The sequence below is a fragment of the Castor canadensis genome, chromosome 5, assembly GCF_047511655.1.
Source record: "Castor canadensis chromosome 5, mCasCan1.hap1v2, whole genome shotgun sequence".
NCBI classification, from domain to species: domain Eukaryota; kingdom Metazoa; phylum Chordata; class Mammalia; order Rodentia; family Castoridae; genus Castor; species Castor canadensis.
The window spans coordinates 147703934-147731164 of record NC_133390.1 but is presented as its reverse complement, the minus strand read 5'-3'; the positions used below and the strand labels follow the sequence as shown (position 1 = coordinate 147731164).

Below are 27231 nucleotides of genomic sequence, written 5' to 3'. Positions count from 1 at the left end.
TGCTAGTTCAGGGTCCCCACTTTAATTAGCAAGGTGTTACACCATGAAATGCCAAGTAATTGCACAGACAGTGATTTCTAACTTCACTGACGTTGTCTAGTCCATAACAGGAAATCAGTTTATTGTGTGACTGAGAACGTGACTGAGGTAGATTGATTGCCATCAACACTGGCCTGCCCCTTTATGAATGATGGAACTGATGTGTGAACCACTGCTTTCTCTGCCCCTGCCTCTTGCCTTCGAACACAACTCACCCTTTGCCATCATCATTTACTCTTTTGTCTCTTGTCACATCCAACCCATCAGGAGCCTTTTATGTGCTTTGAGTTTGATTTGTGTTCTGCACCTGAGTCTTCATGGCATCTTCTGCCCAGCCTGTCTTGCAGGTACTCTACTTCAGCTCAATGTGGATTTAAATATAGAAACTTTTCCTGTGGAGAGCTACTTCTTTCCTTTCACGTAACACAATTTTCCAGTGTAATCAACCAGTTTTGACGATTGTTTTTTTTATAAAAACCATCCAAGTTTCAGCTTGTTAGATTTGTGCTCTGAGTTTTCAACTTAAGTGTTCTTCTATGTCCCTACATAGCTGTGAACTCTTGAAGGGAAGGAAGTGAGCAGTGACACTCCAGATTCATCAGTTATTCCTTTCTCATATTTTCTCCCCAGATTGCTTAATATTGAACATACAGTAATCTGAAAGAGTTTCACAGTAAAAAGTTAGATTTCGTTATTAAACCTTAATTTCATTTATTACCTACCTGCCCATCCACATCCTTTTATTCATCTCTCACCATTTTATTTTTGATACATTTCAAAGTAAGCTACAGGCATCAGTTTGCATCCAGTATACTTATTATTATTAGATTTTGATCTTTTTATTTTTGGCAGTACTGGGGCTTGAACTCGGGGCCTCATGCTTGGTAGGCAGGTGCTCTACCACTTCAGTTACTCTGCCAGCCCTTTTTTGTGTTGGGTATTTGTGAGATAGGGTTTCTACAACTATTTGCCTGAGCTGACTACAGACCATGATCCTCCTGATCTCTGCCTCCTGAGTAGCTAGGATTACAGGCATGACCCACCACTGCCTAACTTAGAGTTCAATCTTTGATGATTGTTTTTAGTATGAACTTCACATGTGATAAAATACACATCAGCTATACAGAAGTGAACTTTAGCAATGTATGCACATATGTAAATCAATCTCAGGAAGACATGGGATGTCGCTATCACTTGAGAACGTGCCCTCATGCACTTTCACAGTCCTGATGTTCTTCTGTGAGTCTCTCCAAAGGCCTTATTGATTACAGTAAGTGATTTGTGGTCAGTTTATTTCTCCAGAGTTGATGCTTTGGTCAATTTTATTTCAACTTACTTTCATACTTAAGAATACATATTACATAGCACTTTCTAACAGATTAATACTTAGTTTGGATCATTTTGTGGTGTTTATATTTCTGACAAAATTAAAGTTTTAACAACAGTAACTTAGGGTGTCTGGGTTTTACTTGGAGCAATGACTGTATTTATTCTTATAACATTATACAAGATAGTTTGTCAGTTAATATAAGTGGAGGTCTGGAGACCTGGAGATAACCATGCTCTCTTAAGAGATTCATACTTAGTTTTTCTGGACAAAGAAGAAAACATGCTCAGTCTTTCCTATGTAGCTTATATTAGAGGATGTATTCACATCTTAATGTAGACTGAAATATAAGTTTGACTCATGGTACTCTTTGAGAAGCAGAAAACTCTATTCCTGCATCAGTCTTAATTCATGATATTATGTATTTGTGGACTGTGGCTTCTGTCAAGTTCAGGTTCTTCACAGATTGATTTAGATCCACCTTGATGTGGACCATCCAGAAAGAGACTTGCTAGAAATGCCAGGCTCTGAAAATGACCTATAGTTAGAAAGTAAAAGTAAAAGCTCCATAATTCCTTTGGTCACAAAGAAGCAGTTCTTAAATATCTAGTAAGAAACTAGCCTAACAGAAAGGCTATGGTCAAAGTGAATATTATACTAGCACCATAAAGTTGTTCGGGGGCTGTAAAGTGCTCAAATTACATTCTATGAATGTGCCATAAAACTCCCATTTTTTGGTTTGTTCCTTTTCATGAGTCACTTTAGCACACTTTAGAGGAATGAGTCCCATCTTCAGAAAACCCAGGCAGCTCATCCAACTGTTATTTACACATAGACATATTCTACTTTGCTAGTGAATGCCAATTTATAAACAATGGGTTAATTCAACTCTTTTCAGTGAGAAAAATTCATAATCCAGACATAGTATATGGCAGGTGCCATATAATGTCTTTGACAGTCTTCCTTTGAAATACCATGTAGAAATTTATAGCTATTTTCAAAGGTACATCATTTCCTAGAAAGTTTATGTTTTTCTGCTTAGAAAGGAATGGAAAAAAAATTCCATTAGGTTTTAAAAGCAAGTGTGTAAATCTTTAGGACCAAATAAACAAGTACTCAATAATTATCCATTAAAAATCCCTTTAAAACCAGAGACTGACTGACTGTATTTGTTAGAGCTAATCTGTAGTTAACTACCTCTCTGTCAGGAAAAAAAACAAAACAAAAAACTACATGCATATTTCCCCAATTCTTGTTTTCCAAGCCACGTAATTTATAGTTTTTTTTTTTTTCTGAGAAAAAAGGACAGGACAATTTTTACCAATACTTGCTGAAGTCAGTTTGGACAAAAATAACTCAAGGAAGTATGTTTTAAGAAAAATACATTTGGGTGAGAAATCTAAGCTTTCTATCTAAGATAAATCTAAGTTATAACAGTATCTGAGACCTCTGTGTATTTTATTTTTCATTTGATGATGTCCTTGGAGGCATACATCTGCATTAATTGGTACAATTGCATATTCCATCACATGAACTGGAGAATTATGGGAAATGATGACTATTTTTTCCCCTCTGGTGATTTCAAGGCCCAGTGGAATAAAAAGAAATATCAATGAGTCTTCTCTTATATATAGCTTGGAATGTGCTTGAATTGGCTATAAATCCATCATATAACAAAGGCCCACCATTTATGTAGGTTTTATACTATTTTCGGCCTCAGCTGAAAATTTAAGATTCTAGGATAGGAGAGAAGTCATCAAGCAAATTCTCAGTTGAGTGGAGAATATCTGACCCTTTTCTATGCATACCCTACTTGTCTTTGAAGGTTTAACATAAAGCCTAACTTTCCTGAAACTGTCTTGACTATTATAAGTAAAATCTCTTTGTATCTCTCCAGTTGTATATTGTGTTGACTTATATACATTTTGGCATCATTCTTCAATGGAGAAAAAGACTACTACTGTTTCTCTAGTTATTTTGTATATTAGCCTTGTCATGTCTTCTCAGTCACATTGTGTGAAATCCTGTCTGCAAGAATCCTGTCTTACACTTCTTCCTCATTTCCTAAACTTCTCTTGTTTTGTGTTCTGGAAAGCCTCCATTCAATAAAAATTTTTGGCTGATTACCTTAATATTTAGAGTGATCACTTGTCTCTACAAACGTGATAAGCCTAATTTCCCCCTTCTTCTATCATCTTGCCAGAAAAAAATTTCCAGTTTTCTGTTTCTATTTGTTTTAAAAGTTATTTCCATGTGTCTGACCATGTTTCAGTAATAGTCCTAATGTTTAGCACTTTAATAATTCTCTTCCTCTGCAAAGAGCAGATTGTTTTTCTAAAATAATTTTGTTTTCCACAATTACTCTGTAAACCAGAGTGGCCTCATTGATGATCTGGTTTGTAAAAAAAGAAAACTAACACCCTGAAGTTCATCCTCCAGATGACTTGGGAACAGATGATACTTTGTTTGTAATGCATCCTCTGCAGACATATATGCACTCCTTCAATAGCTGAGCACTTGGTTTTGGCAAGCTTTGATGTGGTCATTGGTCTGCTGGGGAAGAGCACTGAGCCAGAGATAGCCATTCTGTTGATTTATCTATCTTTTGTCCCTTAGTGCAGATGAATCATGATGAGACTGACCCAAAAAAAGAAAAGAGAGCCCAATAGTCAATTTTGTGGATATGCTTTGTTGGTTCTGCATGGTGTTACTAGTTGCCAAATTTATATAGATTTATTATAACCCCCAACAGTTTGGAAAATCTGGAAAAACTCAGACTCATGTTCTCCCATTAGTACATAATACTTTTCTAGTTCAATCCAGTGACCCCAACACCCATGTATAGTTTTCTGTTGCTGTTGTGACTAATTGTCATAAATTTAGGGGCTTAAACAACAGAATTTTAGTACCTTATATTTCCAGAGTTCAGTAGTCTAAAATAGTTCTATAGGACTATGTTTTTTTCTGAATATTCTAGGGGAGAATAAGTTCCTTTCTTGTCCACCATCTTGAGACCAGTCACATCCTGTAACTCATGTCTACATCACTCTGACTTTTACTTCCATTGTTATATCTCTCTTCATCCTCCTGCCTCGTACTGGCATTTTTTAAGACCTTTGTGATTATGTTGGTCCTAACTAGATTGTCCAGGATTATCTTCCTACCTCAAGATCCTTAATTTAATCATGTTTACAAAGTCCCATTTGCAATGTAAGATGGTATCTTCACAGGTTTCAAGAATTAGGATGTAAATGTCTCAGGGATGGAGGGGCATTGTTTTGCCTACCATACCCTAAATCCTCTCCCTCTTTTATTGAAACATTTGACTCCTTCAAGCTATGACCTCTATAGTGTTGGACTACTGAAACTGATTTTTACTGCTCTGAGGTTGTATATTTATCCAACAATAATATGGGAATATTATTAAAGTTGATCCTTTCCCATACTTCACAAATTACCATATATTGGTATATCTTGTTTTTTAGATGCTGTGTTGAAAATTTAAAAAACTAGCTGCCCCTTCTCTCTTAGCTCGATATTTGGCCTGAATTTTCTCCTCCTTCTTCTCTTCTCTACCTCTTCTTTTTGTTCTCCCCCCGCCTCAACCTGTTTCAAGTCCTTTTTACATCGTGGTTTTCTTCTTAGGGTAGACTTCCTTCTTACTGAACTTCTCTTCCCTTTTTGGTTCCCTGACCTTTAATCTCTTCAAATACTAATTCTTTTCCTTTGAGGAATTTCTGATTCTGTTGGATTTTGTGATTTTGTTCCTTTTAATGTAATTTCTTCTTCTTCTTTTTTTTTTTTGTTTTGCATGCTAGTCTTTCCCTCAGTATTCTCTTATCTTTGCCTTTGTTATTTGACAAGAGAAAATGATACACACTTTGAACTTGTGTCTCTGTTGTTTATCAGTAGAACATAGTACAATACTCATTTTTGCAATGAGAGTGGCAAAATTATTGTCATAATATAGAGGCTACTTAGTAACCTAAGAATTGAGATAAATTCATCTATACACAAAGGTATCTGAAAGAACAATTTGTCCATCTTATTTTTTGAGCTTAAAATTTCTGTCTCAAAAATTTTCCCTTGACATTTTTATTGATGTTAGTATTGAGAGTATAGGCAGTGACATAAATTAATTAGACTTCTTTTTACTTAATTTATGGGTATGACCATTCTAGAGCTAGGACATTAGTTCAAAAGACCAGTGTATACAGCATTAGTTCTCAAAATGTGGTCCTTAGGCCAGCAGCATCTGTATCACCTGGGAACTTGCTATTAATGCAAGTCATCAGGCCTCACCCCAGACCTACCGAATCAGAAGCTCTGGATATAGGGCTCAGTAAACTGTGTTCTAACAGGGTTCCCAGGAGATTCTTGTGCTCATTCGTGTTTAAGAATCATTGATGTATTGTGTTGGCACTTGATGAGACCTAGGAGAAGGGTCTACCTTTTCTAGGTCTCATTTTGTAAATCATTTGATGATTCACTAGCCTCAGTCTCCTGGGATGTCACTCCTAATAAACTAGGTTCTCCAAATGTTTTCAATTCCAATAACTGGTGCACTCAAAGATCCTTAATTCCAACTAACTATCCAAAATTACCTTATTTTCACCTTAGAAATAGTAATTTGTGGCATCAGAAGAAATAGTTCTTCATGGCTGAAGAGTCTACCCACAGACCTTAAAGCTCAGGTTGTGCCATAGAAAATGCAGATCCTATCTAGGAACCCACAGACTTATATCCATGTCAGATAAGCTTCCATGTCCCACTCATAAAATTATGGCAACTTCAATAAATGTTAATGTACCAACTCACTGAAATCTATAAAACCCGCAACTAACTCCATATGAAAAAAAAATGCCCCCCTGCAGAATCCCTCAAAGCAACTTTCATGTCTACTATCATGTCTACTATGTAAGTCTGTATTCATAGCAAATGAGATCATCCCTAACATTGTCTCCAAATTTGGTGCAAAGTCCACTGAGCCACTTAAAAATATTAACTTGATATTGAACTACTTTATATGCAATCATATGCACCCATTTTTAGTGTTCATTTTGCATTTCTTGAATGTTCACATATGTTACCATTGCCACTACAATGTAGAACCTTCTGTCACCCCAATCCCTTTGTCATCCATCTCTCCCAATGAAACCACTAGTGTGCTTTCTGTTAGTATTGATTCTTTTGATTTTGCTCAGATTTCACACTAATGGAACCATGAATTATTTTTTCTGACTTTCTTCTGTCAGAATTATGTTTTTGAGTTGTTATATCTTTCAGTGATTTTTTAAAAAATAAAACTGCTGAGTAAAATTCAATTGGATGCATATACCATAATTTATTTACACATTAATAGACATATGTATATTTCCAGTTTCAGGCTATTAAGACATATGTATATTTCCAGTTTCAGGCTATTAAGAGGAAAGTTCCTATGAACAATTGTGCACATATTGATATAGGATATATTTTTATTTCTTTTGGGTTAATATTTAAGATTGGAATAACTGGGTCATATGGTAGGTGTATATTGAGATTCATAAGAAACTGCCAAATTGGGATTCCTAAATGGTTATCTATTTTACCTTCCAGCGGTCTCTGAACAAATTTACTGGACCACTTTGCATGCTTTGATATCAGACAAATAGCAAGAAACTTAATTTTACTCATACATATCTGCATTACACCTACACCTATATACACACAGAGTGAAAAATGTGGGTATATTATAAACAGCACCATTTTTCTAGCAAAACACAGATTTTTTTTGTTCATAATATAAAATTCCAATCCATGAGCATTCCCCCAAATCCTTAAACTAAATATAATTGATGCCTATGTTTTTCCTTTATATTTGTTTACTTTATTTGCTTGCTGGCCATTACTAATACTCAAGTAGCAAACTTCTAAGAAAAATAATAGAAACTGTTACATGAGGAAATTACCATTTTTTCCCTCCATCATGCTTTTTAGCTTATAACCTCTGGTATTGCACCAAGCAAAGTTTTAAGAACCAGAGATGAGCAATGAGCAAAAGTGGGTGCAAATGGGGAAAATGATCCTATGAGGAACAAAAGCAATGGACTGGTGGTGGAGTTTTAGGTCCCAAGCCCAAACTCCTGGGATTCCACATGTTAGGTGTGGCTACTCGCCGCCTGTATGCCACATAAAGAGACAGTGATGGTCAGAAAAGGAGGCTTATTATGCACGGCCTGGGTTACAAGTCAGCACTTCAGCACATCTTCAGCCATCTTCAGGGTACAGATGTGACCTATAGGTTTAAACAGACAAAGAATTGGGCACAGGGGGAGAGAGGTATGCATAATTATTAAAGAGTCCTGATCACAAGTGTGTTCTGGTGGTCTTTATCTCGGTCCTTGTTTTGAAAGAGACTCTGGAGAAGTTGTTATCACTGTCATCACTGGTCAGGAGAAACAAGTCATGGTTGCCTGGCCTGTAGTCTGTCCTGTGGGTCTCTGCTTTTTTTGGGACAGGGGAGGGAGCGAGTAGTTCCTTTCTCTCTTCCTTGTAAGGATGTTATCGATCAGTCCTGCTGTTCCTGGATTCTAAGGTGATTGCGTAGTGACTGTCCAGAGAATGGCTTAGAGTGGAGACAGAAACAAACTGGAGGCAAGGATGCCAAACTTTTCTCCTGCTTTTAATTAATTCACGGGCCCAAGTAAGGAATTGGTTCTTTTTAGCAAAGGCAGTTTAAGTATCTGTTACAGTGGGATGGAAGAGAAGATTTCAAGAAGAGGTGGTCACAACCCAGAAATCACGTTAGGTATCAAATGAGGGTGGAACCAATGGGCATGGTCCTGTGGAGACAGCAAGCCAGATTTTCACATATGTCATTGTGACACAAAGCAGAATGTGAAATATGCATTAGAAGTGAAAACAAGGTGCTGTTGGAGAAGAGAATGACTAATTCTGTCTCTGGAGAGGGGAGTGGAAAATTGGAAGGTGTCAGAAAAAGGAGCTAGTTGGGGAAAGGAGAGCTGAGGAATCAAATCCCTGTTTATCCCCATGGAATGCTGTCATTGTTGAACAGTGTTCCTGGAGATTGGGAGTGAAATATACGGCTGGGTGGTTGTACAGATCTTATCCTGAAAGTATGACAACTAGTTAAACTGGTACTGCAAATTTATGTCATATAGCAAGCAGAGTCTCTGGGACCAGACTGAGCCAGGGGCAAGGTGCCAGTATAAATTTCAGTGACTCATCTCTTGGGTCTAAAATAGCAGCAGGCTGGGGGTCAAAACGTAGCCAAGAGAGGAAGTCTTTTTGACACATGTTCCCCTTAAGCAAACTTAGAACCAGTTTACATAATAATTCAGTATCTCAGGCTGGTATAGGGAACAGGCACAAAGGGGTAAGGGTGGGAAATGGGAGGTGAGCTTGCATCACATCATGGAGGGCTTCAAGTTACATGAGAAGAAAATTTTATTATCCTGTAGGTTTTCAAAATGACTTTAGGCATACTCTCAGGCATATTTGAATGTATTCTAATGGGATATATATAAGGGCATTAATGGGTTTACTTTCCAGGTTTTTCTGCTTTTGTATGTATTTCATCTGCCTGAAAATGCATTTCTTCTCTAGTTTTAAAGAAGGAGGGTGTTCACCTTATCTTTTCAAAAATCTTAATGATATGGTATATTACCCTTAGGAATTAAAACATCCCAAGTGCTAAACAAAGGGGCCCTGTGCTTATGACAAAATTGAAAGCAGATTTAGGTCTTTAGTTGGTAGATAATTAAAAATCATTTTGATATTAGATTACTTTATGGGCATAAAACTCCAGCTGGATGTGAGAGTAAATAGGTAGGATAAATTCAGGGATGTCACCTAGGTTTCTGATTTAGTTACCACATGGATTATGAACCATTTAATGAGTTGAGGGTCAGAAAAATGAGCAGGTGGGTTAGGCAGAATATGGTCCCCTAGAAATACCCAAGTCCTAATCTCTAGAATTTGTCAAATTGCTTAACAGGGCAAAAAGATTTTGCAGGTGTGATTAAGGTGAATGATCTTGAGATTGTGAGATGTCACAGATAATTGTGAATCTTAACAGTGGAGAACCTTAACTGGTTGGTTTCAAGGAGAAATGCGGAGAGGAATTGAGAGAATGAGGTAGTAAGTAAGCTTAGGTGTTGGAGAAAAAATGACAGCAAGAACCCAAAACATGAAAGGGACTTGGAGATTTGAGTGTGCATTGCTTCCTGTAAGGATGATGGAAGGCGGCAATGAACCAAAGAATTCTGGTGGCTGCTGGACACTGTGAGTGACAAGGAAACAGATGACTCCTACAGCCTTCAGAAAGGAAGGAAGCCCTGCTTTCCCCTTGATTTTAGCCTGATAAGACCCAGGTTGTACTTCTGACTTATGGAACAGTAAGAGATTCAGTGAATTTGTATTGTTTAAAGCCACCAATTTGTAGTTTTCATTATAGTAGCAGTAGGAACTAATTTGGCAGATTTGCGCCCCCCCCTTTCCTTTTTTAAGTACTGGATAGCAAACCCAGGGTCTTGTGTGCATGCTAAGATGAACCACTGAGCTGTGCTCTCAGTCCAGGCTTACCCAACTTTCTCAGCGAGGAAGGAGATGAATTAGAATGCTTGTTATTAGAAGTGCCAAAGGTTAGCAGCCTAATGCTGCATGCATTTTGGTCTCCTTGAGTGCACACTTGCTTCAGCAAGTGACAGCTGTTATAAAGGAGCATTGTATTTAACCTTACTTTTTTTTTCAATTCTTTATACTTCAGTGTCCTCTTCCTCAAAATTTGGGGTTGGGTTAGATGATTTCAGATTCTCTTCAGCTTGAAATGTCTGAGAATTTTGCCCTAAATGAAACAAAACACTGTACTAGCCCATTCAGTCACTTCTCTATTGATGAGGAGGAAAATAAGAAGAACTATCTGGAAGAATTTTTGTTAAACACAGAAATAGCATTTACTGCTAATTAGGATATATCGTGAGCACGTATGTAAATGTCACAATCTATCCCCCCAGCTATTGTATGCAAAAAAAATAGCATTCACTATTAATATGATCATAAACATGAGTGTATGTTCTGCTTCAATTATCTAACACTAGACTTAGGTTGACATATGCCTGGAAATTTCCATGCTGAAATGTCTCACACTGCATCAAAGAAAGTGAAATTGAAGGTTCTGAACAGAAGCCTATATTGTCCTAACAATCATGTGGCCTAAATATTCATCAGAATAAAAATTCCTCTGTTTTGGAACCACTGTAGATTCTTACCTTGGGTGATTTGTAATGTTGTTGAAGGCATTTTTTCATGAACACGTAACTCAATTGCTTAGAGATTCAAATATTATAGGTAGAATCAGCTCCTTGATGGAGAATTTTTCCATTATGAAGCTGATTGCTACTGTTTTATTTTTGCATATTGGGCATTTGTTAGGTAGTGATTGCTGTACAGAAGAATGTATGCTTGACTGGGGATGTACCTCTGTGGTAGAGTGCTTTCCTAGCATGCCAAGGCCCTGGGTTTGATCCATTGCTCAGCAAAAGTAATAGCTACAGCAACAGAAGAATGCATGCAGAAGCCAGTTCTTTAGGGCTACCTCTTGCCTAAATTCTATTTGTTGTGATTTAGCCTCCAACTGAAAATCCCCTTCTGCAGGGTGAAAAGTGTAATTTCTAATATAACTGCTGCCTGTAACTCATCTGGGACTCTTGTACACTCAAGAGACAGATGATAGTCAGTGCTGTCACACAGAATATGTAGATCACTTCAATTTTGTCAACTCATCCCCTAGTGGGGATCATGCACTTGTTCATTCTCATCTATTTGAGGTCTCCAGGTGCAAAGTCAGTAGAAAAAAAGTCTACAGATTTCCTAAGAATTATCTCATTAAAAGAGTTTGGAATGTGATTTCATGTGGATAAGCTGTTGCTATAATTCCCTGGAAAACCTTGTTTCAGTAAAATTAAGCACTTGGGCAATAATTGAACAAATGCCCTTGAACTTGTTGGGCAGACATGGGTTTGGCAACTGTGGTGAGACTTGTGGAGATAAGTCTATTGTGAATGAGGGACTTAAGCTGCAGAACCCATAGGTTGTGTCTCATTGTGCTGCTGACAAGTTCTTTGGAAATGATGATCTTGATCATGGTTTGAGTATCTGACCAGAATTGCCTTTTGTGTGTGACCACCATTGTATTTAGCCTCGTGGCTACCAGAATTGCCTTTTGTGTGTGACCACCATTGTATTTAGCCTCGTGGACCATGCACAACTCTCTTGTATTGACATTCTAATATATGACAGTCTTTTCATTAGTCTTTTTGGTGCTGATCCAATTCATTTCTACAGACAGACTGCAGAGGTCATGGGGACTCAAGCATCATTTTTTCTTGCCATATTGATCATCATTCAGTGTATCTCAGAGTTAGCCTGCATAATGCCTGGCAATCAAAAAATTTACTCAAGAGCTATTTGGTTATGTGGTTTTCCCCCTATACCTTATGAGACTCAACTTACTGAGTTTGGGCTACTAAAACAAAATAATGTAGACTGGGTGGTTAAACAACATACATTTACTGCTCACAGTCCTGGAGGTTAAGGTGCCTGCCTGCAGATTTGGTGTCTGGTAAGGGCTCTCTTCCTGGTTTACAAAGAGCCATCTTGTTGCATCCTCACATGGTACTGGGGTTGGGGCTAAGGACGATGGAAAAGTGTTTGTTTCCATTCCCTCTTTCTAAAATAAAGGCATTAATTCCATCATAATACTCCACCTCACCCTCATGGCCTAATCTGCCATGTGCCTCCCTGGCCCAGCTGATGGCTGTTGCTTTACCCACTTAAAATGTGTAATAAGGTCAGAGTTCTTTTTTATCCTTAGGATATCAACCACGTGCATTTAAGATTCTTACAATTAAAATAAGTCTTCAAGGTTCATTGGGCTGGAAACTACCCATTATGCCAAGCTAAACTGTCTAAGAGAGGCTATTCTTCCATTTTATCTGTAAGAGAAATTTGGTAAGAATTTGCACAATCATCCCTAGACTAACCCAAGCTCCAATACTGAGCATCCGTGGGTTACAGAGGATGTACCTGCAGTGTTGATTGGGTGCAGAGCTTGGAAAGTTTACTGGCTTCTAGAGTAACCAAAAGTTTCTGACAGAGGTGGAGATAGAGATAGAATTCTTCCCTGTGACTATAGGTGAGAGAGAAGAAAGATCTGTTAGATTCTTAGAATTAAGTTTTGGAGTAATATCAAACAGAACTATCAAACTCAAGATTTTATCTATTTAGGTAAGAATGCTAGTCTAATTTTATTTTTCATTACTTTTAATGTCTGTCAGTAATTGCAATTAAAAAGTGATAAATAATATAAGTATTTTTAGTGCTTTGGAAATATTGTATATAGTTGTTTAAAATTGAAATAGGGAAAAGTGAATCTTACTTTCTTGTTCTTGTGTTATCAAAATCACTTCAAATAGGATGCCTTTATATATCATGGTAGTCTTATGTTGAACCATATAAAATTGGTTTTTTTCTTGGTCAAAGTGATTAAAAATTAATAATTTTTTGACCCACTGTCATATATTTATACCTTTGGCCTTGCAAACTGGGGACTAGTAGATTTGTCTGAAGCTATTAAAAAAGTATCCAAACAAACCTTATACTAAATATATTTATAAACTGAAGAATATCCTTTCACATAAGTTGTCTCTCTCTTCTATGATTTTTCAAGTTAAGATTATCTATTTATGAATTTCCTTTCCAAAAGGCAAAACTAACTTAAAAAATCTAAATGGAAAGAAAAATTTGTTGGAAAGAAATGGGAAAGGATCAATACCCTTTATGGACTTTCATTGTTTTATTAGAATTGGCGTTTTCTGGTTCTTTTGAGTAAGTTGCTTTATTTGGCAAAGATTGAGCTCAAGGTGGATTTGTGTAGGAAAAATGTTCCCAGTGTGGTAGATGTGATGTGACTGTCATGATTGTCACTGAAGGTGCTATGTTTGGGAAGTCATCTGTGGTCTCTTTAGTCCTAAAAATGATCAGATTAGTAATGTTACTGTGATTTTGTGTTTTATGTTGTGTTTTGCAATTTAAATTTGTATCAAAAGAAACCTTTTGAGGGTCAAGATGCAGCATCCTACTCCAGAAGGAAAACAAACAAACACAAACCCATACCAAAAAAATCTCTAACTTTTATGATTAGGAGTCAATGTTTTATGCTACTAGTTGACTTTTAAAGAAATAAAACCTTGCCACTAGCTATTGATCTGTGGGCTGTGAGGTAATTTTATGTATTGTTTGTTGAATACATATGATATGCTAATTTATATAATGCTTGCCTTAGTTCGCAGCCCTTTAGTTGTTCTTTTGGAACAGACCACACCTGGGTGAAATTTGCTGACCCTGAATACTTGACTTCTTTGTGAACAAATTCTCTGGTACAATTTCTTATTAAATAGTAGGCACTAAAAAGAAACCTAGTATTTGAATGATGAGACACACTAAAGGTATATGTGTATGTATATACTGAAATTTAGCAAAGGTATATTATTCTGTTTTGTTCTTAGAATCATCCTTGACTCCTGTCTTTCTCTTATACCCACACATAGTATATTGGCAAATCCTGTCTGCTCTGCCTTTAAAATGTACCCAGCCTTGCATTGCTGCCACTCTGGTCTGAGACACATCATTCTTCTTCACCTGGATTATGATCTCTTCCCTTCCAGGAACACAGTGTTCTCAACTTATTACCCAGAGTGACCCAGTCTGCATAAGTCAGACTCTGTGACTCCCTGCCCAGAATCCTCCAGCAGGTCCTCATCTCACTCTGACTAAAAGACAGTCTTCACCCTGGCCTCCTAGGCCTGCTAGTCTGACTCCTTGTTGCCTCCTTGACTCATTTCCAGTTTACTCTGCTCACTTCCTGTCACACTGGTTTCTTTCCTGTTTCTTGAACAAGCACACTTGTTCTCACCTCGGGATCTTTGCCTTGGCTCTTTCTTCTCCCAGCAATATTCTCTCTTTCAATCTTTATCAACTTGGCTAATCCCTCACCTCCTTCATTCAGTGAATGGATGGACCATTGTCCCTTGACCATAGTTGCCTGTTTTTTTAAAGTCATATTTAACAAATCTTAAAAGCTATTTCATAGTGTGTTAGATTCAGACTTCACATTTTACATGTATATCCACGAGATGAGTGAAAAGAAAATTTTTAAAAATCTGTTTGTCATTACACACTTTGATTGTTTTGTTTTGTTAATAACAGATTAGCCTCTGCCAACCTATTCCAGAAACTTACATATGATTTTTAAAGGTTTTTAATTGAGGTGAGGCTTTTTTCAGGAAAAGGCCATTCTAGCATCTGTGAAAAAATAACTATATACCTTTGATTCCACTTCTCTGAAACCAACTGATAAACCCAATAAAAATGTTGGGCATTGTAATTTTATGGAGTGGCTTGAATAGTCCCTGAGGTCATGGAGTCCATTGAATTCACTTTCCTGGCCTCTCTGTTTGACCATTTATGTTCCTTCTGAGTGTGGGAAAACTCAGGCAGTTTGCTCTGTGCCAGGCGAGCTACCACCTCTCTCCTGTTTCCATAGGTGGTTCCTCTTTGCAGACCTGACCCTCTTCTCTCTTGGCCAGATTCCTTCTACCTCTAGTTATCTAATGCTTGTCATCACAGCCTGATTATCCTTCCAGCCATGCTGCCTTCAGGGAAGGTACAGGAAAACCCACAGGAGTAAAAACATTAATGCTGCCCCAGGGTCCAGCCTGTGCCTGTTCCTTCAGGCCAAACCCAAGCCAGTTGTTTTACATACTCAGATCCCTGTGCTCTGACTACAGTGACCCTTTTACTTGCTTCATGCCATTTCCCTGTGGTGACCATTGTTCATCCAAATCAGGAGACTTGTCACTTCTAAAACACAGCTGTGCTCCTTCTTGTATCCCCTCTTCATACCTCCTTCTCTAAAACTCCTTACTGTCCTTTTGAGGACTCCAATTATACTTTCTCTATTTCTCCTTTAACACTGAAACTCCACTTGCCTTTTGTTTTCTTGGTGTGCTTTGGTCAGGTTAACAACAAAACTGTCTCAACTTCCATGCCAGAATGCAAACCACAGTTTTTAAATTGATGTGTCTGACCCAAGGTATAGATGTTACTTTGTATGGGTCCACTAAGTATTAAACCTATAGGATGTTTTTGGTTGAACAGAGTCTGAAAGTAATAGCCCAGAGTTTCTAAAATGGTCCTGATTTTAAAATATTTTGCCCCTTGTCTTTGCATATTGTACTTATATTTTTCCAACCATATGCAGTGGGTTTTAGTTTGGAAACGTATAGCTATCAAAGCAAATATCATCCCCTAGTTTAAACTTCACATGCATGAATTTCAATTGAAAGATTTTTCAAGGATGGGTGATGTAGGTTCTTTTTACTACCCTTCTGTATTTTTCATGATAGCATTAGGAATCCATTTGGGAATTATTCTTACAGCACCTGCTGTTTTGATACAAAGAAGTTTATGACTATAGGCCTGGTAATATATCTAAATGCAGCTTCTTTCACATGCAAACTAGAAGCTTTCTCCTAGACAGAATTCAGATACATCTAGAAGATGATATTCATACATTTATTCATTCATTTCAGTAAATATTTATTGAGTGTCTTCACTCTGCCAGCTACGTGATATGAATAAATTAGACAAAAATCCCCACCTTTATGAAGTTTACATTCCAGAGGGTGGAGGCAGAGAGAAGACAAGTAAGATGACAAGGGTGCTAGGTGTTGATGATTGTGTTGGAGGAAAATGAAATAGGGGAAGGAGATCAGAGACCTGTTCTGGGAACAGGTATGATGGGGAATTATATCTTAATGTAAAGTGAATGGCAGAGGCTTGAAGGCAGTAAAGTTGAGTCCTGTGGGTATCTATAGCAATAACTTTCTAGTCAGAGGGAGCAATGGCCTTGTGCAAGAGTGAGTTGTCATTGTGATGAGCAAACCCTATTCTGAAACCTGGAGAGAGTTGGAAATAGGACCTGGTGAGTTCAGAGGTAGAGGGCTGAGACCACTTCAGTGTGTCCAATTCAGCACTATTCACATATTGGGGTGGGTAGTTCTACCCTGTGGGTAACTGACCTATGTGTTGTAGGATGTTTAACAGCATCCTTGCACTCCACCTGTGATATGCTGGTAGCATATTTTATTAGTCTGTTTGTGATGCTTATAAAACATACCATGGACTGGGTAATTTGTAGATAACAGAAAGAAATTGCTGATCAAAGCATTAGCAGATTTGCTGTCTGGTGACAATTCTCTGCCTCAAAGATGGCACCTTGTTGCAGTGTTCTCAAGGTAGAAAGGCAAAAATTGTTTTATTAGTTTGCTTTCTGTTGTTCATAATGCAACATACCATTCATAATACAATATAACACATGGAGTAAATTATAATGAAAAGTGGTTTATTTTGGCTTATGGTACTGGAGATTCAAGGTTGAGGGGTCTCATCTGGTGATAATTGTCTTGATTGCAAGAGTCTCAAGGTAACACAGGGTGTTTCATATGGTGAAAGACAGGGAGGTCTGTGTGAGTGAGTGTATGTATGTGAGTGTGTGTGTGTGTGTGTGTGTTTGTGTGTGTGTGTGTGATCTCCCTCCCTCTTTTTACAAAGCCACTAGCTTTGTAAAAATCATTCAGTCATGGGGCTCTGATGACGTTATCTAATCTTAACTACCTGCCCAAAGCCCCAACTCTAAACACCATAGTTAAGTTTTCACTCTCTTAATTATCTCACAAGGAGCCTGTGGCTTGATTATTTCATCTTATTGAGGGCAGTAGTCTTGCCTTGTGGCTTCTTGGTATTTTTTTACCTAATAACATGAGTGTGGATCCAGGTTGCCCCCAAAGTTTGCCTTGTTCTGAAGCATCCAACTGTAGGGACTGCTTGCCAGTACCCTTGACTTATGAGCCTGAAGAAAATTGTTCGTCTTTGCCAATGTCATCTGCAGAGCTGCTCCACACAGAGACTGCCTCTCCTCTTCCTTATGCCATGGACCTGCTTACTCAGGACAGTCCTGATTCTTCTACCAGTCCCAAAGCCAAATCACCAGATTCAGGTTCCGGAGAGAGCACAGTGAAGAAGGAAGATACTAAAGCCCAGGTCAAAAAGCAGAAGATGCGGACTGTGTTCTCCCAGACTCAGCTGTGTGTGCTCAATGACAGGTTTCAGAAGCAGAAGTACCTCAGCCTCCAGCAGATGCACGAACTTTCTGGCATTCTGAATCTTACCTACAAACAAGTTAAGACTTGGTTCCAAAACCAGACAATGAAATCTAAGAGATGGCAGAAAAGCAAGTGGCCAAAGAATGGCAATGGTGTGACTCAGAAGGGTTCTGTTCCTCCAGACTATCCAGGCCTCCATTTGAACTGTAGCCAGGGGTGCATGGGGAGCACATCTTCAGACCCTCCCGTGCGGAACAACCAGGGCTGGAACCCAGCTTGGAGCGACCAGGCCTGGAGCAGCCATTCCTGGAGCACTCAGACCTGGTACAGCCAAGCCTGGAACAGCCAGGCCTAGAACAGTTCATTCTACAACTATGGGGAGGAGACGGGCAGCCTTACGTGCAGTTCCAGCAAAATTACCCTGTCAGTGATTTGGAGACCACCTTGGAAATGGCTGGGGAGAGCCTTAAGTATTTCGGTACCTCACAAGCCTTGGATTTATTCCTCAATTACTCTGAATATGCAGCCTGATGACATGTGATGACTGAGTTATTCAGATTCAGTCAGCGCTGTGGCTGGATTCCTTTCTTCCTCCTAGGATTTTTGTTTTAGAGCTGGGGTGGGGGATAATCGGAGTCTAATCAATAACCTTAACCTGCTACAGACAAGATGTCTCTGGTTACTGATAAGTAGTTGTAATACAGATTTGGGGTTTTGTGTGTGTATGTGTGTGTGTGTCTGTGTGTGTGCATGTGAGTGTGTGATACTGGTATTTGAATTCAGGACCTCACACTTCTAAGACAGGTGCTCTACCATTTGACCCGTCTGTCAGTCCTTTTTTGTGTTTTTTTGTTTTTTTTTTTTTCTTTATGGTATTGGGGATCAACCCAGGCCCTCATGCATGCTAGGCAACCACTTGACCACTGAGTTACATCTTCAGTCCTGGGATGGGTATTTTTGATAGAGTCTTGAGAAATATTTGCCTGGGCTGGCTTCAGATCTCCTGATCACTGCCTCCTGAGTAGCTAAGATTGCAGGCCTGAGCCACTGGTGCATGGCAAGTTTGGGTAGCTTTAGGATGTAGAATCTGATTTCTCAAGTGTAGGAAGTAAGAAAGTGCAAAGATGTATGAAGGACTGTTCCATTGTTGGAGGATGGGGCACTTTATCTATTAAAAGGTCAACTGTGGAGGTGAAGGGTTGAGCTACAACGTGACCAGCTGATTTTCTCTACCCCTTGGGCTCTGTCTTTCAATACAACCACTATTTTGTTCATTAATATTTGTAGAAAGATGTTACATCCTTGACTGCATCATGATAAATATCAGTTTGACAAGTTTAAGTACAATCAAATAAAATACTGGTTTTACATTTAAAAAAAAATTATCTCACAAGGAGGATTGAATTTTAATGCATGAAGCCTTGGGGGACACACTTAAACCATATCCAAACCTTAGTAGGATGGAATAGTAAAAGAGAGTAAATAATTCCCTCTATCGATTTTATAAGGCATGAAAACATCCATAAGGAAGAGCCTCCATAACTTAATCAGTTCTCAAAGGCCCCACCTCTCAAAACTGTTGCATTAGGCATTGAGTTTCAATGTGAAATTTGTGGGTTTTTTAATTTTATTTTTTTTAATTGTTTATACATTTATTCATATATGTATACATTGTTTGGGCCATCTATCCCCCTCCCCCCCTCCCCCTCCCCTTCCTCCTCTCCACCCCCTTGCTTCCAGGCGGAACCTTTAATGCCCTCTTTTCCAATTTTGTTAAAGAGAAAACATAAGAGATAATAAGAAAGACATAGCATTTTTGCTAGCTTCAGATAAAGATAGCTATACAGAGAGATTCCTAGCATTGTTTCCATGCATATGTGTATTACAACCTGAATTGATTCATCTCTACCAGACCTCTTCACTACTTCCCAGTCACCTTCCCATAGTGATCTCTGTCAGTTTAAGATTATTTTATTCTCTCCTCTAAGTGAGTACATCAAACACTTTCAAGTTTTAGGTTTCTTTCCCTTTCCCTATTCCTCCTGTACTCACTGTCCCCTTAGTGTGTGACCCATGTCCAATAATATTACTGCATTTGTTTTGGGTCTAAAATCCACAGATGAGGGAGAACATATGATTTTTGACCTTTTGAGCCTGGCTAACTTCGCTTAAGATGATGTTCTCCAGTTCCATCCATTTACTTGCAAATGACAACATTTCATTCTTCTTTGTGGCTGAGTAAAATTCCATTGTGTATAAACACCACATTTTCTTAATCTAGTCGTCAGTAGTGAGGCATCTCAGCTGTTTCCATAGCTTGGCTATTGTGAATAGTGCTGCAGTAAACATGGGTGTTCAGGTGCCTTTGGAATAACCTGAGTCACATTCCTTTGGGTATATTCCTAGGAGTGGGATTGCTGGATCATATGGCAGATCTATGTTTAGATTTTTATGAAGCCTCCGTATTGTTTTCTATAGTGGTTGTACTAGCTTACATTCCCACCAGCAGTGTATGAGGGTTCCTTTTTCCTCCCACATCCTCGCCAACATTTGTTTTTGCCAACTTGAACTTTGAAGGGAACACAAACATTTAAACCATGGCATATACCTATTGCTGTTACCCAGTTGTGACAACTAAAAATGTCTTTAGACATTAGAAAATTTGCAAAATCACATTAGGTTGATTTAGATCAAAGTAATGACTTTGTTACCTGGAGTGCTTCCTTCATTTAAACAAGAGTCCTTTGACGGCTATGCTAAGAATGAATTGAAATTGAAAGGGAGAGTATGAGGGAAGAGAAGGCAGGAAGGACCAAGAAGGAACATTAGCAAGAGTCCAGGTGAGTGGTGAAGTTACCTGAAACAGACTTGTGTTGGGCTGGAATTAGTGTGAAGTGATCAGATTTTGGAGGTTTTGAATACTGAGCCATTGAGATTTGCTCACAGACTAGATACCAGGTATAAAAGAGTAGTCAAAAACAGCTACAGGGTGATGAGTCTGGGAAGAGAGGATGCAGGAGAGGTGCAGGTTTCTGTGGGATAGCAAGTTTGATTTGATCATGTATTTGAGAATTTCATTCTGTTTTTCCCCTCAAAATAGCCTAGGGGATGTACCCTTCTCTTACAATAGGAAGGCACTGAAGTTCATTGAGATTTGTTAATTTCTCAAAGCCATATAATCTATAAAGAGCAGAAACAGGAATATTTGACTACTAATCTCTGTTCTTCAATACATAATGTCAATGATTTTGTATGGTTCTAGGAGAGTATAGTTGTTATATCCTGCAGAAATTAATTTAGCAGAGTAATTTTTCATGAAATTCGATTCTTCTAAATACTGACATTTTAAATGGAGATGGTCATTTCTTTTGCATTTTATAGCAGGATTAGAAGTAAGCATAAACCTTAGTAAGGATTCTGTTCAGTAACACAAATTACCCAGAATATCAGTGCTATGGTTTGAATGTGTTTGTCCTTCCAAAATTCATGCTAGGACAAAAACACCACTGTGATAATATAAATAGGTGAGATCTTTAGGAGGTGATTAAATTATGTGGGCTTTGATAGTTTGAGTGAGCTTATAAAAGGGCTGGAGGGAACTAGCTAAACTCTTTTTTTATCCCTTCTACCACATGAGGACAGAATGTTCCAGATATCACTTAGAAATGCCCTCACCAGACACCCAAATTGCTGGTACCTTGAGCTTAGATTACCAAGCCTCCAAAGTTGTGAAAAAATAATTTTCTATTGTTTATAAATTACCCAGTCTGTAGTGTTTCGTTAGAATAGCACAAACAGACAACTAATAAATAGGGTTTGTGGTTACTTTGATTTTAGGTGAGCTCAGAGTCGCTGTTTCTCAAAGCCTGTCCTCTCCATATCTAGCCATACCACTTGCCTGGTAAATCAGTGGTTCTGTAGTTAGTTGTGTTTGGAAACACATCCTGGGTCACTTTCTGAGGGATTTACAATACATAATTGCAAACTGCTTTTCCTTCTCCACCCAGTATAGGTTAAGCATCTCACAGGTCCAGGTGGCATTAAATCATTTCCTCATCTTGAACATTATTTCTACAGATGTGCTGTGGCTAGTGCTATGTACAGGCATTACTTCAATCTATATGCTTCCTTACATATTCTTGGAACTTAGGTCTGATACTAGCAGGCCATTTTGTTCCTCTTTCATTTTCTGAGTTTACAGCTATGCCTTCACCAGAGCCTGTGCTAAACGGATTTTCTTGAAATGGATCCTGAGACCTTTTTATATCCTCTGGTATCTAAAAGCACATTCTCTTTCACTTTAAGTTATACAATACTGCTTTTAAATTGTGTGACTTAACAAGGATATTGCAGCCTCAGAGTTGTTAGTAGAGTGAAACATTGGGGAGGCAGTGGCAAGCTGAGTGTCATGGTCGATTCCGTGGACATTTGGGAAGTCTTGAGGGAATGAGAACTGAATGGCTCTGGAGAGCTGCCCACAGGCCTCTCTGCTGTTTGGTGCTGTATAGACTCATATTGGCTTACCCTACAGAACACTGCTGCTCCTCCTTTCTCTGAGAAAAATAATGCTCAGGGAGGTACCTTTAGAAGTCTTTGGCAGTTTATCCTTGATGATTTTGTGGGAAGGCCAATTTCCTGAGTGTGTGACCTGTGTGCATGTACAGGGTCTTGCACTCTGAGGGGCCCTGTAATTGAATTACTGCTTTGTTGTCACCATATTGAAATTCTTAATAACAAGGGACCTTATATTTAACATAATATTCTTAATAACATTGAGCTTACAAGTTAGCTGATATCAATTATAAGATCTGGTTCCAGTTCTAGACTTCAGAGTATCTAAGGACAGGCACAGAGGTGCAATGATTTTGCATCTAAGAGCACATTTAAGAGTAACTTTTAATGATGTGCTGCTATTTAGAGTTAGAGCTGGAGCATGTGTTCACTGACTTCCAAGAAGGCATTTCTAGATAGAGAACCTACTCTTGGGTGTCAGCAGAGAAAGGACTCATGTAAATAGCACTGTTGCCCAAATGTAGACCCTGCAGGTCTAGATCCCTCTCAGAATCTGTGTTCTAGCTGGAAATAAGGGCTACTAGTCTATACTAAAACAAGCTTTTGGGTGAAACACAAAGTGCCCTTGATTAGCGGCACTGCTTAGGTGAAAGTTAACTCTAAATGTTCCTTTCTTCTTTCAACAAATATTTACTGACCATCTACTATGTTCTGGGCACCTTGCTAAGAGCTGGGGATGGTTGGCATTTTTATTTGTGAAGTAGACTCTAAAACAAAAAGACTAGAGTGCAAGAGATTTGTTGGAGAGGGAGTCCCAGGAAATACTGATGGCAAAGGAGATAGATAAGACAAAATAGTATATTTTCATTGAGATTACCACTGTGTGCCACTAGGGTCCAGTCCCCCTTGGAGACCTCTGGAACTAGTGTAGAGCCTGGGTGAGAAATGTTCCACAGAAGGACAAGGAGGTTGGTTCTCTGTGTACTGACTCCAATCAGTCTTTGGTTGAGGGCTCCCACGGGGCATTTTCAGCCTCCTCCTATGTGCAAGAATGAACACAGGTTTTGGGCTACAGGGAGCTCTTGGAAAGAGAGTCACAAGCTCTTGTACTAGGAAACCATGGGTGAGTGTGAGGTTAGTATGTACTAAGAGTAAAGGCATGAAGGGTGACAAAAGTTGAATATACAGTTTGAATAGAGCAATAAGAGAGGCCTTTCTAAACAGGTGACACTTGAGTAGAGAACCGTGTCTCACCTATTTTCTTTTCTTCTATCAAGAATGGGAGGAAGGCTGGGGATGTGGTTCAGTGGGAGAACTCTTGCCTAACATGTATGAGGCCCTGGATTTGATCCCTAGCACAGAAAAAATTAAAATCTAAAATTATATAGAGTACATAGTAGACAAAAGATGGAGATATATTGTCATTTATACTGTCATTTATATTCTTGAAAACATTGTAGTTTTGAGGTAGTATTTGATCATTTAGTTTTGAGATAGTATTTAATCATTTGTTCTTAATCTTTTGAATACCGTGCCATCTTTTCTTCTATATGATAGGTTTTCTCAGTTATAGACCACTTATTAAACTTTTCAGAACATTAAAATTTTAAAAGCCAAATCATGATCTTTATTATAAAGCGTGGAATATGGTGTCCTAAAGCATGAACTTGTTTTATTGGTTTTTTTTTTAATAGTGGAAGCTATCTATTAGGCTTTATATATATATTCCTTGTTAATGTGGCATTTCTTCATGTTCTTAAAGAACTAAGTAAGTAACAATATAACTGCCTTGGGCAGGGTTATAAAGTTATGTACAAATTTTCACACACAAAAAAATAACAACTCTCACTTATTTGTTGGCATGTGAAGAGTATGGTTTATGTTAAAAAGACTATAAAATGACATACTTTGTGTAATCAATATATAGGCACTGCTATTAAAATTTTTATATTTTACTAATGTATTTTCCAATAAAGAAACTGCTGAAGGGAAATCTTAGGCACATTTTTTTCTTTAAAGTATAGTTTCAGAAAGCTTTAAAATCAACCTATTTTCTGATTTTCTTATTTCTGTTCAAATTGATGCAGTTATTTAATAGAACTATAAGTCATTCTAATAGAATTTGTAGGGATCATAAAGCAAAATACCTCGTAATTAATACCTATTAATTATGAGGAGAGGGTTGAGTTTTTTGCTTACTTGTTGCATGTAGTATACTTGTTATCTCAGGTATGATCTGTGGGTCTTTCAGTAGGAACATTTACTTCACTAAGTGAAGGGGCAGCAGAATTCTAGGACCACATTAATCAAGTTGGTTTTAAGGCTAGAAAAATAGGCTTAAAAACAAAACATAACAATTCCTAGTGTATGAGAATTTAAGTGAAAAATTGCAGTTTGCATCAACTACCTGATTATTTACATGCTCCTGGCATTGGGTTATCTGATCCAGCCATGGATTTATAGCATCCTGTCCCTTGTTCTCAGGCTTTTGGACTCAAGTGAATTACACACTAGGTTTCCTGGTTCACCAGCTTACAGCAAGCAGGCTGGCTGATGTTGGGTCTACTTTTCTGGAGAACCCTGACTAATACAGTCTCAGATGGCTTGCTTTAGGATTCATCTTGCTTGAGCATGGGTACAAAACTATCTTGGAGGAAGGTTTGGCTGCTTTGGAAGGCAAGGAGATTTTGTAGGTAAAATTAGCCTGGACTTTTTTGTGGTGCAGATAACCATTTTCATACTGACTTGACTGTTGGGAAGTCTTTTTCCAGAACCAGATGAAATGGAGAGTCTCAGGGAAGAACGAACACTTGACATTTCTAATATAGTTTGAGGACAGCTGAATGATTCTTTCCCCCAAGCCCACAGTTATTTAGGAAGGGATTCCTCAAAGCTTGGAGGCTCCTGAAAAATTGAATTTCCTGTCTTGGTTGGACATGAGTTGTTTGTGACTTCAGATGGAAACTGCTGAGCCTTGTTCAGGGGTGCAAAAAGCAGACTTTATAGTTCTAAGCATAAGGGGCTCTTGATGTTCAGGAAGGGTCTGGTAGAGATTATGGAAGAATTTCAGGCAGTAATTACAGAGGCAAGCAGAGTCTTCTCCTTAGTGACAGACTATTATGTGAGCGGAGCAGAAGCCTGGAATAGCAGAGGTCCCTACAGAGAAATCTGTGTGTAGGCAGTCAAAAAACAATTGAAACAGTTTGCATTAATGACTTTGGGGACCAGAGTGCCCCAAGAATGGGATTGGAGGGCCAGTATTGTCAAGGGCGACCTCTAATTTGCAATTAAAAAACTGTTGGCTTTGTAAATGGACACCTGGGTGGGAGAATTGTATAATGTGGGCGGTACTCAGTGAATTTCTTTATCTTGGATTTTGAGTAGGAAAAAGTTTTTCTTCTGCTCCTTGAAAGCTCAGTAGGGACAGATGGTTGTTGCTTTCTTGCAAGTTTCTACAGAATAAAGTAGAAATTGGTGTTAAGAATTAAGCCTGTGCAAAAAAGCTAGCATTCGGGTGGACAACTCCAGGATAAGAGGACCTTACCTCTTCTAACACAGGTGTAGGCTACTGTAATAAGGATAGTAATGCTTACCTTTGAAGGGTTGGACATGGTGTTCATGAAATCCCTTGAGTAATATTGAGGTTCTCAGTAAGTGGAAGTGTTATTTTTAGAAAGATATTTTGACATATTGCACATAATTAGATTCCAAGATGAGAGCTAGAATTGGATTTAAGCTTGAATTTGATCAGTTGGATATAGTAACAAAACACAGAGGTCATCAGGAATGCAAGATGTCGAGAACACAGAAGCTCACGTAAGAAAACCAGTAAATTAAAATTTTCCACCTATGTGACAAAATAAGAATTTGTTTACAGAGCTCTTGGCACATTGAGGTGATGTGATATACCTAGGGCTGTGACAATTATGGGAGAGTTAAGTGTTGGTTATTCTGAGAATTTATACAATTCCCTGGTGCTTCCAGGCCACAGACTGTGGGTCTCTCCAATTTTCTTTCTTCCAGTTACCTTGTAGCAGAGAGACTTTGCTGTTGCCAACCCACAACTGATTGACTACTAGTTAATTCCACTGATTATTTCTAGGCCCCATACTAGTATCTAAGCTGTTCAATATTGGAGCCACTTGCTGCATGTGACTCTTTGGCTCTTGGCATTTTGCCAAAGTTGAGATGTGCCTGTGAGTGTAAAATATACACCAGATTTCAAGGATTTAGTATGAGAAGAAGAATGTAGAATAATACCCAATTAATAATTTTTATATAGAATCTTATTGAAATAATATTTTGGTGATATTATGTTAATAAAAAAATTAAAATTGATTTTTCTAATGTGGCAACTGAAATATTTTACAGTTTTACATGTGGTTCACATTTTATTTTGACTGGATAACTCTGGTCTATATGACCCTGAGAACCCTTGAAGAATTTCCTGGGGAGATTAAATTATCCAACTCCCTTATCACCAAGTAGAAATAAAACAAAGCTTTATACTGGCCTAGGGGGAGCTTTCTGATCTGAGATCTGTTGTCCTTTCTCATCAAAAGATGCTGCATGACCAAGTTAACAACTGAATTCCTCTGGCAAGCACATGAGGTCTCTCCAGGTATAGTCACGGCGTCCTAAGATAAAGTTTTTATATCATTTATACACAGCTTTCTCTTAACTTTGTTCTAAGTCAACACCTGCCAACTATTATCTTAAATCAATGTTTTATCTGAGGAGTGTCTGTCTATGAAACATGTTTCCCTCTCAAAACAAACACAATAAAAATGTTGAAACAAAAGGAAAATCAGAGAGTGCGCTTTTGGTCAGCATTTTTCTTGTAAAAATAAAAGAAAGAGAAGAAGGTAGGTTCGACAATTCCTGGTTCTTTGTGGAATACGGGGAGTCGGCAAAGTAAGTTTATTATTTCTGGTTCTAAGTTGTCAGGGAGTTATTGGAAGGGAAGTCCTATTTCTGCAGCAGAACTAATGGGAGAGGAGAGTGGTAAATTAAGTAAGGTCAGGATGAGTCAGCCAGCTGCTTCTGTCTCCTGAATGATTGCTTGTAAGATGCAAATAAACATAGGGCTTTGTGCTATTAAATAGAGCTATGGTTTTCAACTTGGAA

General features: G+C 38.3%; 2 protein-coding genes across 15 annotated transcripts in view; both read left to right on the top strand.

Moving 5' to 3' along the window:
* Window positions 1-27231, top strand: part of Plcb4 (phospholipase C beta 4) — a 381620-nt gene that overhangs the window by 107295 nt on the left and 247094 nt on the right. The gene's annotated exons all lie outside the window — the stretch shown is intronic.
* On the top strand, window positions 396-19249 carry LOC141423372 (homeobox protein NANOG-like). The gene is given in 2 exon segments (XM_074074369.1): window positions 396-17978; window positions 17981-19249. Coding segments are annotated over 2 exon segments (873 nt in total). The 5' UTR covers window positions 396-17248; the 3' UTR covers window positions 18124-19249.